The sequence below is a fragment of the Mustela nigripes genome, chromosome 2 (assembly GCF_022355385.1).
Source record: "Mustela nigripes isolate SB6536 chromosome 2, MUSNIG.SB6536, whole genome shotgun sequence".
Classification (NCBI taxonomy): Eukaryota; Metazoa; Chordata; class Mammalia; order Carnivora; family Mustelidae; genus Mustela; species Mustela nigripes.
This window is the reverse complement of record NC_081558.1, coordinates 139,158,854-139,173,845: the sequence shown is the minus strand read 5'-3', so window position 1 is coordinate 139,173,845 and position 14,992 is coordinate 139,158,854. Positions and strand designations below refer to the sequence as shown.

The window sequence follows — 14,992 nt, the reverse complement described above, 5'->3', positions numbered from 1 at the left end:
TAATTCAGAAACTGATTGGAACAATGGAGGAAAAATTCCAAGCAAATATCAGACTGACCATTGTGATATTACAGAATGAGGCGACTGACACCCTAACCATGTCTGACTCCATGACCATAATTGAGTCTTAGAACCAAGAAGGCAAATCCACAATTACTGAATGTTTCATGCCTGCTTTTTTCCAGCCATTCAGCTGGTCAAATTTCACAAATGAAATCATGTCAACTGTGAATATTAATATTGCAAATGAGGAAGATGTGGTGGTTTATGCTCCAGAATATTTAACCAAACTTAAGCTCATTCTTACCAAATATTCTGCCAGGTAGGTATGTCAGAGTGCCTATGTCCTCAAAATTTACATTTAGATCACTCTTTAGAAGCTTTGCAGCCTCATCTTTTCTGTTGCTGGGTGGTGGGTTTTTTTATACAGAGATCTTCAAAATTTAATGTCCTGGCAGTTCATAATGGATCGTGTAAGCAGCCTCAGCCGAACCTACAAGGAGTCCAGAAATGCTTTCCGCAAGGTGAAGAAAAAAATCTCTTTTCTTAAGACTTAAAGCATAAGGAGTACATGGTTATGAAGGCTTGCCATGTACGCTGCTAGAATGTGGCGAACTTTGCCAGGAGTCAACATGCCAAGTGTTGGCTGCTTTGCCCATATTTTGGCTATGTTGCCTAGCAAAGCCAGCTTTTATGGGCTTTGTCCTGCTCTGGCACCAAGATTCAATTTCTCTGGAAGGAGTTGCATTTGGTTATGGGAGCAGTTTGTGGGAGAATACTGGCTTGGTTTTTTGTTGTGTTGAAAGTAATTGCAAGGGTATATATTTCAGATAATTTGACTGTCAGGTGCTTATATACAGCACACTAGACATGCAGACAGATGGACTACATTGATGTAGACAATCCACTGATAGTGCGCCTACCTGGGGGCAACCGTAAGGCCTTTCATTAGGCTGTACCTTCACTATTTAAACAATAGTGAGGGGAGATGACAGGAGGGATAGAAGGAGACATTTTGGCAAATGTACTGGTTGGTGTTATGGAAAGGAAATAACTGCTTATTTGAAATTTTTAGCATTTACTCTTTGAAACAAAATGTGGGCAAATTTTTAAAATTAAAGAATGTTAAAATGGCATCTCGCGCAATTTCCCTTACTTCAGTTAATCCCCTCGTTAGTACTTAAATTTATATATGTACAGCTCTTCTAAGTACTGGAAGTTCAGCTAAAACATTAAAAAACAGGAATGTGTTTCCTTGTATACCAGATTTCTCCCCTGTTACATAAACTGAACATTACTTCATGTTTATGTTTATGCAGTCGGAACTATTATGTTTTTTTGTTTGGTTTTGAGGGGAGGGCATTTTGTTGTTGTTTTCTAAAGCTGTCTAGAAGGATATTCACCTGTAATAGCCGAAAGTTCTACTGGGACATGCTACCGAAAATATACCTTATTTTTGGATTATTTATAAGTAAACAGTCCAATTGGATTACATTTTGTCATGGGTGAGGACAACATGCCTTGTGAAGAGAAGCAATGAACATTTGCAAGAACTTAGGGGACATAAAGAAAAGAGTCCTGTGGAATGTGTGTTCACCTTTGCTGTGGCCATCTATTTGTGGTCAGATGTCATTTCCTTTCTCTTACCCATAGGCCCTTTATGGCACAACATCAGAAACAGCAACATGGAGACGTTGTGCAAACTATGTCAATGGGAATATGGAAAATGCTGTGGGAAGGCTGTATGTGGAAGCAGCATTTGCTGGAGAGAGTAAACATGTGGTAATGTTTTCAGCATGACACTCCTATCAGTTCGTGGCTTGCCTCAATGTGCAGTTACAATAGTTAAAAATTTGGCTCAAGTTTTACTGATTGGCAGAAAAATCTTGGAATCATGATTTATTGTTATTTTTTAGTGACTCCCCCTCACTCTCCCAAGGGTCTGGTTATGTTTCTAATCTTAATATTGTCTGATCCAAAACCAATTGTCCATTTTCTGGAAGCAGTGTATACCCGGTGCCCACTCATGTTCTGTTGATAGAGACATTTGTAAATTCTTCTATTAGCAAGATTGACCAAGAATCAGTGTTTTCTGAAAAATGTTGAAAGTAAGCCAGGGTTTATTTGAGATACTAAAAAAATATACTTCATTTTTCATTGTTACTGAAATGAAGAGGATGGAATTTAAAGTGAAAGAAACTTATTAAAATACTACTTCTTGCTTAATTGAACTACTAACAGTGATGACTGTTTTATGTGAATTCTTTTATGATCATGGAAACCATTACATTCTAAAGATGACTTTTTAATTAAGGTGTGTGTAAGACTCTGTTTAATCCTTAGTGTTGGTAGTAGCAAGAATCCTTGAAAAATATAATGATCCCCATATATCCATGTGTTTATGTCACAGTTTGTCTATAAATACATGTTATTGAGTTCTGTAAAGACAGCTTATAATCCTATTTTTTAAAATTTGTGTTACCAAAAAAAGTAATTCATGTCCTAAATTTGTCTTCTGTTTCTGTGGTTTAAGGTTGAGGATTTGATTACACAGATCCGTAAGGTTTTTATTCAGACTTTAGATGACCTCACTTGGATGGATGCTGAAACAAAAAAGAAAGCTGAGGAAAAGGTAAATTATTAATTAATTTTAAAAGGCAGCACTAACTATTAAACAATTTCTTTACATGAAAAGATGAACTTTTAAGGAAGTTCAGGGATTCCATAAAATGAAAGCAATCTCCTTCAAGATGTCATTTCCAGGAACAGTTTTCGTGGATAAAGATTTGTTTCTGTGATTTACACCTTTTATTATCTTGAGATAATAAAAACTCCTACTCTCCATATTCAATTCAAAATTTTGAAATATCCCCAATTTTCCTTTTTTTTTTTTTAAAAAGGACTCTTCAGAAAATAAGAAGGAATCTTGTATGAACAATAACTATCTGAAAAATACTATCAGTGATTCATACTATTTCTCTTTTTATACAACATATCCAAAAGGATTCTACCAAAGCCTAAAAATATCCTTCCAATTTTTAATCACAGATTTCCAGCTCAATTTTGAAAACATGCCTTATTTAGATTTTTATATGACCTAGTGAGAAAAATTCTAAATTTCTGTCAAGCAAAGGTAAGGTGATGTATTACTTGAGTATTACATGGTGCTCTACAGGTAGAGAGATATTGAGGGAGCCTTCGTGTAACTATTCCTCTCTACCCCCATTGTGTACCTGTATTGGGACTCCTAATATCTTGCATAAGAACAGAGGTGTCAGATGTTTAAGAAAGTCTTGGGTTTAAACTCACTATGATTATTTGTCTTGATAAGTATAAAACTAAGAGGAACATGTCCAGTGAAAACTGTATATGCTTTGGGAGTAGTATTCACATACAGTCTGATAATTCCACTCCAGTTGGGGTGGCAAGAACAGACCATTCTTCAAACTGATAAAGAAAGATTTTATGAACCTATTATAATATGAAAGCCAAGCTGTAGTCTAGTTGTTTTCCAGGATTAAATCATGTGAAGGGACTGCCATTTTCGGCTATCCCAAAGCTGTGGCTGGGTTAGGTCTGAAATTTATGCACTGCAATATACCTACCTATCCATCACTGACTGGGTCCTGACATTCAGGCTGGATTTACTCCTTTTGTGTTCTGGCTCTCTGTGACATGGTTCTGTTTGATGTGGCCAGCTGGATTGAGCTTGATCATCATTTCCCAAGGTGGTATTATAAGCCATTGGACCCATAAGTAGTTCCATAAAAAAAGAGTCCCTGTCTCAAAGAATTTAGGAAATTACTTCCTGTAGGAAGGCTTCCCTGCCCCCACCTTAGACTAGGTTACATGCTCCTAGGGTATGATTTTCAGGCACCGTATCTAATACTCATTACACGTTAGACTGCAGTAAAGAAGTCTGCTTAACATTTTTGTCACAGTATTTACCCAAAGTATTTGACAATAAATCCTTTTTATGTAGACCTGTTTCTATAGAGTTTGTGCCTCTTAGAACACTCATTGGGGAAGTGTCTTCTAGAAAGTAAAAAACCTTCAAGAGGAGGCTGTTTGTAATGGGCAGTGGTGTGGAAATCTACAAGAAATCGGACTTGGCCAAACTGACTTATTGACACATATCCTGTCTGATCTGCTGCGGAAATCCTGTGCTTATGAAACAGATTTGTAACATAATTAAATTATTTAAGAACAATATAATATGATAGAATCAAAAGTCAAATATCTTTGAGAAAAATGAGAGAAATAAAAAAATGGAAATAGAAATCATAATAGGAAACAAATAGCAATAATGAAATAACAAAAGTAAACAATTCTAAAATAATAAAAATAAAAGTTAGAAATGTAGTAAGCAAGTGGTCAGTGTGAGCTGGTATAACAAGGAAAATCCTGTTCTCTATTTATTTAAATAATGCCATTCACTTAACTGTGGGAAGGTAGGTACACTGGGTTTGGAGACCAAAAGAGAACATACAGACTCCAGGACTCAATATTCAGAAGGAATATTAGTACTAAAGCTGTAAACCCATATCTGTTTTCTGAGCTAAGTCAGTGAAGTGGAAAGAAAATTATAAGTTGCTAGAATGGAAGCTCTAAATATTAGCCCTCCTATAAAATTGAAGAAAAAAAGCCTTTCAGAGAAAAAGTTCATAGAAGTACAATACATGTGGAATGATGCCTTGTCAGTTTTCATTTTGGTTTTTTGGGAAAGCTGGAACCTATGAAAATAGGGTATTAGAAGCAAAATTTTGGAACTGTTTCTCGTTTATTTTGGACTCCAGTGAGAAACCATTTCAAAGATCTCTATCTAAGTGTTGTCAAATACTATTTTTGTAAGCAATATGGATCAAATTATTCGATCGCTAGTCATGGCAAATTATAATGTTTGCATTTGGAAGTTACACAATCACCCTTACATTCAATGTTTTCATTTTTCCTAGGCTCTAGCCATTAAAGAAAGAATTGGCTATCCCGATGACATTATTACAAATGAAAATAAACTGAACAGTGAATACGCTGAGGTAGGTCTCTATGAAGACTGTGCTGGTGATACCTAGGGTGGGTGGGAATGTCATTTCTAGCTGTGGGGTGCCAGAAGTGATGTAGAATGGCCTAAACCCGAAGGTCTCGTTATATAAAGCCTTTTACGCTGAAGACAAAACTGCATTTTAGTTTTAGCCTTTTGTTTCATCGGCCTGGTTCATATTTGGGTTTTGTTATTTCGGTTTCCATATAGTCCACTGAAGAGTAGTGGGAAAATCTCGTGTCCTTTGAAATGCATCAAGGGCGGACATCAGAGTGTTGAGCAACAGGCAGCACTCGGTCTCCTTATTTCCTCTCGTATAAGCCCAAAAAGTCAAGTCCTCCATTTTCCTCCACTTTCCAATTATTCCTCCATGGGATAAAAACCAGGTCATGCCTCTGTATTGATAAAATAAAACAAAACAAAAACCTACTGTTTGAAAACCAGAAGCAGTTTTATTCCCCTCTGGTAATGTAACAGTGAAAAGAGAACAGAATCAATTCAAGTCACAACGCTGTTGATTTCAGACCCAGTTGAGGGTCCTGTCGCTCCTTGTGGTCCCTGCAACTCCTTAGAAACCCAGGCGGCAGTAAGGTGATTCTTGCCCAGACCTGGGGATGACAGTGATTACTAATCCATTGATCCCTCCCATGCGGGTTTACAAGCCACAGTGTCCTCTCGTCTCTTTCCATTTGTAGAAAAGCTTGACTGTTTCTTCTTGTAGATGGACGGGCTGCAGCATGTGAGGCCTGGGGGTGGCAGTGTCTTTGTCTCAGGAGTCAGGTGGCTAAGAGCAAAGACTCACAGACAACTACTTGGGTTCAAATCCCAGCTCCTCCACTCACCAACTTGAGCAAGTGACTTAGTTGTCTGCCTTAGTTTCTTCAGCTTTAAAATAGTGCTAATAGCCCATCTTCGTAAGATTATAAGGATTAAAAACGTAATATATATAAAGTGCTAAGAACAGTGCCCAGTACATAGTAGGTGCTAAATTAAGAATGGACTCTTGTCTCACCTATCATGTAAGGGCTAATGTCAATATAGGAAAGCTTGTCAGACACTTGGTTTCATTGATTAGTTCCAGAAGAATAGGCTAAAGTAGTGATTGAGTTAGAGCACCAGTGACCTGGGATAGAGAACTAGGCTAATGAGAATTCAATCCTTCTTTGGTAGGTTTTAATGCTGTCTGTTAACTTCATTAACTGATACGTTTAAGAACATATCCCTATGCTTTTAGCAAAAATTTTGATTACTTTTCCCAAAATCTTTTATGTAATATAGTTGAACTACAAGGAAGATGAATACTTTGAGAACATAATTCAAAACTTGAAGTTCAGCCAAAATAAACAACTAAAGAAGCTCCGAGAAAAGGTGGACAAGGACGAGTATGTATATTCGTTTCTTGTATGTTCATTCAGAAAAGGGCCTTTGTCCCTCTCATTGTTGGATTAAGAAAAAGAAGTCGATTTAAAATAATGTTTAAAAAGTGCAACGTCTGTCAACGGAGTGAGTACCTCCACATCTAAGACTGTCATACTAGACATGGGTCAAAGATTTAAGAAAATATAAAATTTTTTTATGAAGTTGTCCTCAGGCTACCCTATTTCTTCGTTTTTCTCTCATTTACTGCCTATCTCCTCTACTCTGTCGACAAGTTCCTCAGGAATGCCTTAGCCTAGGTAACCCAGCGCTCCCACAAGCCTTCTGTGACACTGCACTTGCAGTACTGAGAATGGTCTTAGCCCAGTGCCCACTTGTTTTCCTTGGGTCAGTCATCCACAGCCCCATCCCCTTCCTAGTCTGCTCTGTGTAACACCCTCAGCCTTGTGGCAGCCAAATAGGAGATCATGGGAGTTGCCTCCAAATGCTCTTCATCTCTGCTTATTAGGGGCACTCGTGCTTCATATGAACATTAACATTAGTTCAGCCTCGAGTTTTCAACTAATTAGGTGTGGTTAACATATTTACCCACATGGGTTTCTGCACTTAGATCCCTAGAGCTGCTCATGTTGACTTTTTCTTGCCAGGCTCTTAACTCTTGGAGAACAGGGGCTCTCATTCCTTTTGCCTGTTCAGCACAGTGCTGAACGCATAGAAAGTTTTCAGCTGAAACCGAATGAATGAATGAATGAATGAGCAAATGAAAAATAAACATACTAACTTGATTTGTGTGGTAATGAACAAAAATAATGTGCCAGTGAGTTGCTTGGTTTATTCGCGTGTTCATTTATTTTTTCACTTATTCATTTATTAAATTAATATTTTAGAACACTCAGTCAAGGTATCATTGGGAACTAGGAGATTGAAGGTGAACTTTGATTATATTATATTACATCATCACAGCAGAGGGTAGGAAAGGCATGATATAATAAGCTCTACCACCAGAAAGGAAATGTGCTGGGAAAGGTACAAAGTGACAGGGGACTGTCTGATGGCAGGCTGTTCTGTTCCCAGTTAAACCAAGTACAGGTTGGACAAAATTCCTAAACGACAACGCCGATACATTTCAATCCCTACAGAGCATTTTGAACCTGTCAGGTACCCCATAAGAGAGTCTGATTTCTTTTGCTGACTTTGGAGTTTATAGTGCAGCAAATGTTGTATTGTCTGGTGCTAAAAATAAGGCTGCAGAGGCTGGAGAATGTCATGCCCTCGCTAGCAAAGAAGGAAGGAGAATGGGTGCATATGGTTTGTGTTATAATCGGTTGTGAAATCCTATTTCTGGAAACCCACAAAAAGTCACCAAAAAGAATATTCATGGGTAAATTGATAATCTGAGAAGTTTCTTACAAGTCTAGAGATTTTCATTTCTTTAAAAATACATATGCTTACAATTAATCATTGCCAGTACTGTATAAAATATCTACAGAGAAATATTGTCAGGTAGTGTTTCTGAAAATAGCGAATATAACCTGCACCCATATGACACCAGAAGGATGCTTCATGATTTTAAAAATGGTTGAATTATTACTTGATATTTTCCTTTTAAGTTAATAGAGTCCAAAGTTCTGTAATCGTTTGGTAATACAGTTTGCATTTTTCATTCCCTTTCATCATATGTGTTGGTTTTCTCCCGAGTCCTCTTACCCTACAATAATCACAAGTAAAACCCCTGTACAATATATTTTTTAAAAGATTTTACTTATTGGGGCACCTGGGTGGCTCAGTGGGTTAAAGCCTCTGCTTTCAGCTCGGGTCATGATCCCAGGGTCCTGGGATCGAGCCCCACATCGGGTTCTCTGCTCAGCAGGGAGCCTGCTTCCCTCTCGCTCTCTGCCTGCCTCTCTGCCTACTTGTGATCTCTGTCTGTTAAATAAATAAATAAAATCTTAAAAAAAAAAAAAAAGATTTTACTTATTTATTTGGGAGAGAGAGAGCATGAGCAGGGGTGCAGCAGAGGAAGAGGGAGAAGCAGACTCCCTGCTGAATGGGGAGCCTGATGCAGGGCTTGATCCAAGGACCCAGAGATCACGACCTGACCTGAAGGCAGATGTTTAACTGAGTGAGCCTCCCAGGTGCCCTTACACTATTTCAATGAATGTTGCATCTGCAGAATGCATAGCTCAGTAGAACCTTTTGGGTCCTTCCCTTGGTTGTTTCTTTTTTGTGGTGTACATAATACTAAAGTTATAGTTCCATGTCTTTGTTTGAATTTATACATGCAGGTAACTGCCATCCTAATTACAACATGTAACATCCCCATTCCCGTAAGTTTTGTTTGGTACCTCTTTCCACTCGGTTCCACCACGTGGGCCCTTTTGTGTCTTTTTTCTTTCACAGAGATGATTTTGAAATGCATCCATGTTATGTAGATCTTATGTCTGTCTCTTGTATGGGAACCATTGCAAATCATTACAGTATGTGATGTTTTGTGTCTAGCTTCTCTCATGAAGTTCTTTTTGGAGACGAAGAACCAATAAAATTAGCAGTGAAGCTTCTGGAAAGAATTTGAGATTCCATAATGGGACAAAGGGAGGAGATGTTAGGATCTTGGCAGCAGCCAAAATGGACTATTTTGTTGCCAACAGAATGGTCTGGGAGAGCGTTAAAATTGGAGCATGTGCTGAGTTGGTAGGAAGGAATTGGTGATCTGTGGAAAGCAGGGAAGCAGGGTAGACACCACTGGGGGATACCGGAGGTGCATCCATATTTCTCTTGGAAGAGCTGGTCTTGACTTCCGCCCCAGCTAATTGCTGTTGTTTGGCTTTCTTGAGTTTTGCTCTGTGGGTCTTGAACCAAACCTGCAATACCATGGAATCGTTCTCCAGTTTTGAGGCCATTTCTTTCTGAAGACTGGGAGCGGGGTATGGGTTCTTGCTGGACAAGAATTCCAGATCAGCGCACTGTTACTCAGTGAACATTGTTCGTTTCCTTTGGGAATGCTTCTGGAGCTTTCCTTTAGAAGGGTCCCCTGAGCCTGACATCAGAGATCTGGATGTGTTCCCATGCTCTGGTCCTGTGTCAAGCCTAGAGAATTTTTTTAAAGACACAGATCGAGTCCTATTATTTCCTGATGAAAACCTTTCAGTATATACCTGTTGCCTGTCTTACAAAACAGGTACAAGGCTCTGCATTCCTCTCACTAGTTCTCTAGAATTCCTTGAGATTCTTCCCCTACCCCCGCCCAGTGTTGCCCAAAGCTCCAGCCATAGGAATTACTTTCAGTCATTGCTGCATGTTTTCTTCCTCCTTGTTCATTACCTGGGACCACCCTTTCAGCCTTTGTTCATCTCACAGAAACCTACACATTGTTGGACTCAACTGGAACATTCCTTCCTTATTCATAGTACCCCCTTGCATTTTTCTCTTCACCTCGTGCCTGTGCTAGCCCTTATTGAAAGCAAAACCATATATTTGTGTCTCTAGAGTTGGAACACTAGAATATAGACCTTTCCTCGGTATTTGTGGGGTTCATAAATGATATGATAGCCAGTTTGTGATCGTGCTGATGAAGTTGACTCAGCCGCTAAGATAAAGATTGTCACATCCCACCGTTTTACCATCATAGTTAGTGAAGTTAAACAACAGCTTTCTGCTGTTATCACTGTTTAACAGATTCAAAAAAATTGAGAAAGTCAGGAAGTGTGTCTGTGAAATACCTGATTTAATCATTTCGCTAAAATAGCCTTCTGCCCATTTGAGCAGCTGACAACTGCGAAGGGCATGGATTTAAATTTTAAAAAAGCTTGGTTCATGCGGTTTCTGAGTGCCTAGTATTTCCAAAATTATCTGAAACATTATGTTCTCTGGGTTTTTGGTGCCAGTTTGTAAAGAATTTCAAATATGTCATATTATCAGATAGTAATAGTGCTCAATGGAGAATATAATATCTACTGGCAAAGTTAATTAGATATGATCTCTAATTATTTACTTCCAGTAACATGATTATTCAATTAGAGTCAATAGAGCTAGCAAAACTCAAAAAAGAAAACAAAATGCACAACAACAAAAAAAGAACTCCCTTTCTTGTTTTTAGACTTGATGTTATTTTATTCATTTCCTAGGATAGAACTTTCTGTGATATCATTGTTCTGTGGCAGTGTTTGTAAATCATGACCACTGAACCACGGAGTTACTTACCATAAACTACTAAGACTTATTTCATTGCTGTATCTTTCCCACTGTTATGCATCAAAATAAAAACACAGAGACATTGACAGGAACCAGTTCCATAGGCATTTTATTGAGCAGCTGCCGTGTGCAAAGCACTGTGCTACGCACTATAAAGGATACAGAGGAATAAAATGTGGACCCGCATCTCGGACCTCACCATCTAGGGAAAGAAGCAACTGAGTAACAGTTACATCTCGGACCTCACCATCTAGGGAAAGAAGCAACTGAGTAACAGTTAAATCTGATAAAAGGCAGAGTTTTGTTGGTGCTGTTGCAGAGAAACAAAGTGCTAGGAGAGCACTTTTTTTTTTTAAGATTTTATTTATTTATTTGACAGAGAGAGGTCACAAGCAGGCAGAGAGGCAGGCAGGGGTGGGGGGGGGGGGGGGAAGCAGGCTCCCTGCTGATCAGAGACCCTGACGCAGGGCTTGATCCCAGGACCCTGGGCCAAAGGCAGAGCCAAAGACAGAGGCTTAACCCACTGAGCCACCCAGGCGCCGCAGCACCTTTTTTAAAATGACAATTAAACCTTCAAGTATTAATGAAACATTCTCTGGAAGGGACATGTCAGCACTTACTTATTTACTTTTTTAAAAGATTTTACTTATTTATTTGAGAGAGAAAGTGAGAGACAGAGCAGGAGCAGAGGGAGAGGGGCAGATGGAGAGGGAGATGCAGACTCACCGCTGACCGGGCAGCTTGATCCCAGGACCCTGAGAGCATGACTTGAGTCAAAGGCAGATGCTTAGCTGACTGAACCGCCCAGGCCCCCCAACATGTCAGCTTTTAAATTAATAAGGAAGAGAACAGAGGAGTTACAAAAAGCAAAACAAAACAAAACGGTTGGTTCATTTGTCTTTATCTTTATTTCTTCAAGCCTGCTGTTGTTTTCTAGTCTGTACTAGTTGGGTGGCGTCAGTCCCTAAAACAAGTGGTTGGTCCTCCTGAGGCTGGCTGCCCAACAGCTGTGTCTGTCTGTGGTTTTTCCTGAAAGGCCAATCCCACCAAACATGGCGGGGAGGTTGGCACCCTGTGAAGTGACATCGTCGTTTTGGCACTGCAGTGAGTCATGAACTCTCTCAGTGTCCTGGGGCTGCCATTTACTACCTGTGGCCCTTTAAAAGGCATGTAGTTACCTGATTTATAAAACGAGTGGGTTGATTTAGACTGTATAACATTTCTAAGGTTCTTCCCAGCATTAAAATTCTATGGCCCTAACTGTGAAGGTTTGATAAGAGCCAAGAAGTTTTCCTCCTTGGTTTCTGTACATCAAGACACTCAGGAGAAAAGGAACATAGTCACCAGAGGTAGGGAAGAACCTCACTTCTTTCTAAAATAACCCTTCTGGGTACGCGTAGGTGGCTCAATCGGTTTAGCATCTGCCTTTTGCTCAGGTCATGATCCCAGGGTCCTGGTATCGAGTCTGGCATTGGGCTCCCTGCTCAGCGGGAAGCCTGCTTCCCCCTCTGCCTGCCATTCCCCTTGTGTGTGCTCTCTCTTTTGCAAAAATAAATAAATAAAATCTTTTAAAAAATACAAAATAAATAAATTAATATATTTTTTTAAAAAACTATTCTGATGTTTCCCCTTCACTAATTATTTCTAGAGTCAGACTTCTTTTCATGAAGTCCTGTATCAGTGAGCTTGGTTATCCAAAGAAAAAGAGCATGCAAGGCTATTATATTATGTATGTGTGCATTATATATATTATGTAAATTATATATGGGTAAATGAGGTGGTACAGAGGGAGTTGGTAGGAACTGTCTGGGGTGGGGGTGCAGAGTGACAGATTCTTGAGACACAAATGAATCTCCATGAGTGTAGGTATGTGGGGAAGGTTTACAAAAAGGATTATTTGGCTCATCAAGTATTACTGAGCCAAAAAGACAGAATAACTAAGCTAGACCAAACTTGAACAAATCATTCTCCTTCCCTACGGCAATATCTGCCTTGAGATGCTTGTGTTCTACGCATGTTGTAATAGATTAAAATTTTAGTTTTCCATCTTGTATGTTCCCATTAAACTGACAGGCTTTATGCTTTTCCAGTGTGCCTTAGGACCATAAGCAAAACACATTTTATCAGTAAAAACACTTCTGCTTTTTTAAAATGAAGTTTTTAAATTTGAATTCCAGTAGAGTTAACATACAGTGTTCTATTCGTTTCAGGTTGTGTAGTGATTCAGCCATTTTATACATTACTCGGTGCTCACTGTGATAGGGGTAAAACATTTCTGCTTTTTAATTAGCATCCCAGGAAAGTTTGGTTTGGTTTGGTTTTTAGAGGGGGAGGGGAAATAAGAGAATTCAATAATTTAAAGGTTGACGTTTTAAACTAGGAGAATTTTGCAAAAGAATTCTGGAACTTTTATACTAGTTTGCCATCTTGAGGGGATGATGTTCCATTGGTCATAGTTCTTAGTGGTCATGGCTGTCTACAGCCTGCATAGCCCCAGTGCCTCACCTAGGCCTAGTGCTTCCCCCCACCCCCAGCATCTCAGGAAGAGAGGCTCTTCTCTCTTGGAGGACGCATTGAGTGCCTCTCATGTTCCCAACACTATTCTAAGCCCTAGAGATAGAGTTGCAAGCAAGTAAGACTATATTAAACTAAAAAGTTTCTGCGTAGCAAAGGAGATAATCAACAGAATGAAAAAAACAACCTATGAAGTGGGAGAAAATATGGACAAATCATATCCCTAAAAAGATGTTAATCTCAAAAGTACATAAGGAACTTCTAAAACTCTCTAACAAAAGAACTAATAAGCCAATTTAACAATGGGCTAAGGGCTTGAATAGTCATTTCTCTGAAGAAGACATACAAACAGCCAACAGACAAATGAAAAGATGCTCAACATCTCTGAGTAGGGATGGAATGTGGATCAAAACCACAGTGAGCTCACACATCACTGCTGTCAGGATGATTATGACAAAACAGACAAAAAAGACAACAAGTGTTGGTAAAGGATGTGGAGAAATTGGAGCCATTGCACATCTTTGGTAGGCATGCAAAATGGTGTAGCTGCTATGGAAAACTATATGGAGGTTCCTCAGAAAATTAGAAATAGAACTACTATATGACCCAGCAAGCCCACTTCTAAATGTGTATCCAAAAGACTTGAAATCAGGATCTTTAAGGGATATTTGCCTTCCCGTTTTTATTGCAGCACCATTCACAACAGCTTAGACATGGAAACAACCTGTTTCCATTGACAGATAAATGAATAAAGAAAAGATGGTATATGCGAACAATGGAACACCAGTTAGAGAAGGAGATTCTGCGATATACAACAACATGGATGAGTGAATAAGCCAGACAGAGAAAAACAAATACTACATGATTCCACTTACATGAGGTATCTAAAGTAGGAAAATTCATAAAATCAAAGAATGGAATTGTGATTACCAGGGACTAGAGAAGAGAGCGGTTTCCAATCAGCAGGTATAAAGTTTAGGTTAAACACGATCAATAACCTCTAGAGATCTTCTGTACAGCGTTGTATCTACAGTTTACAGTAATGTATTGTCAACTTCAGTGTGGTAAAATGTGTTAAAAAGATAAATCTTCGGGTAAGTGTTCTTACTACAATTTAAAAAAAAAAAAAAAAAAAGAACATCACTGCCTTCATGGAGTTACTGTGTAATGAGCTAGACAGACAATAATGTCAAATTATAGCGTTGCTAAGGGTTATATGGGAAGGAAGAAGTTTCAGTTCTTTCCTGAAAGATCCCAAGATTATTCTAAATTAGGAAAATCATCACCAAAAGAAAATTCTGACAGAAATGATCCACCCACCCATGTATTTCTCAATTTGGGAATTTCTCTGAATTTGGTATATCACAAAGTGGAGGTAGCACGCATCTGTACATATACACACATACAGTTATTGAAGACTAAAAAGAGTGTGCCTTGTTGCCAAACTTAGAAACACATGCAATTGGTTGACTTCCCGGAAGAAAACCAGGTTAGTGATTTCTATGGCCTTGAGTTGAAAGAGGAGTGAAGAATTCTCCCAGTGTCATGTCAGAATAGGAGTCCTGGCTCTCACCTCTCCGATAATCAGATGAGTACTAAAGTTAACAACTCTTATGCAGCAACAGTGAATAGTTTAAAGGGGTTCTTTGGTCCTATTGTGCTTTTACCTTTGGGTAAAAAATATTGCCCTTTACGGAACAGTGGAAAGAGCTTGTACTTTGCAGTCAGGTGAGGGAAGGGGGGCTGTGGGTTAAGATTCTTGCTCTGCCACTTACTGTGTAAATTTAGACAACCTGCATACTATCTCTGAGCATCAATGATTCCTTTATAAACTGAGGAAAGTAATATCTATTTTTGCCTTATGGGGTT

At 38.9% G+C, this 14,992-nt stretch overlaps 1 protein-coding gene across 4 annotated transcripts in view; it reads left to right on the top strand.

The window, feature by feature from the left end:
• MME (membrane metalloendopeptidase) overlaps positions 1–14,992 on the top strand; it is a 97,402-nt gene that overhangs the window by 52,987 nt on the left and 29,423 nt on the right. For all 4 annotated transcript variants that reach the window (XM_059391703.1, XM_059391705.1, XM_059391704.1 and 1 more), the window contains exons 11-16: positions 186–322; positions 431–524; positions 1,654–1,782; positions 2,534–2,632; positions 4,956–5,036; positions 6,320–6,423. In XM_059391703.1, the coding sequence (XP_059247686.1) occupies positions 186–322; positions 431–524; positions 1,654–1,782; positions 2,534–2,632; positions 4,956–5,036; positions 6,320–6,423 (644 nt within the window). The remainder of the gene's footprint in view (positions 1–185; positions 323–430; positions 525–1,653; positions 1,783–2,533; positions 2,633–4,955; positions 5,037–6,319; positions 6,424–14,992) is intronic.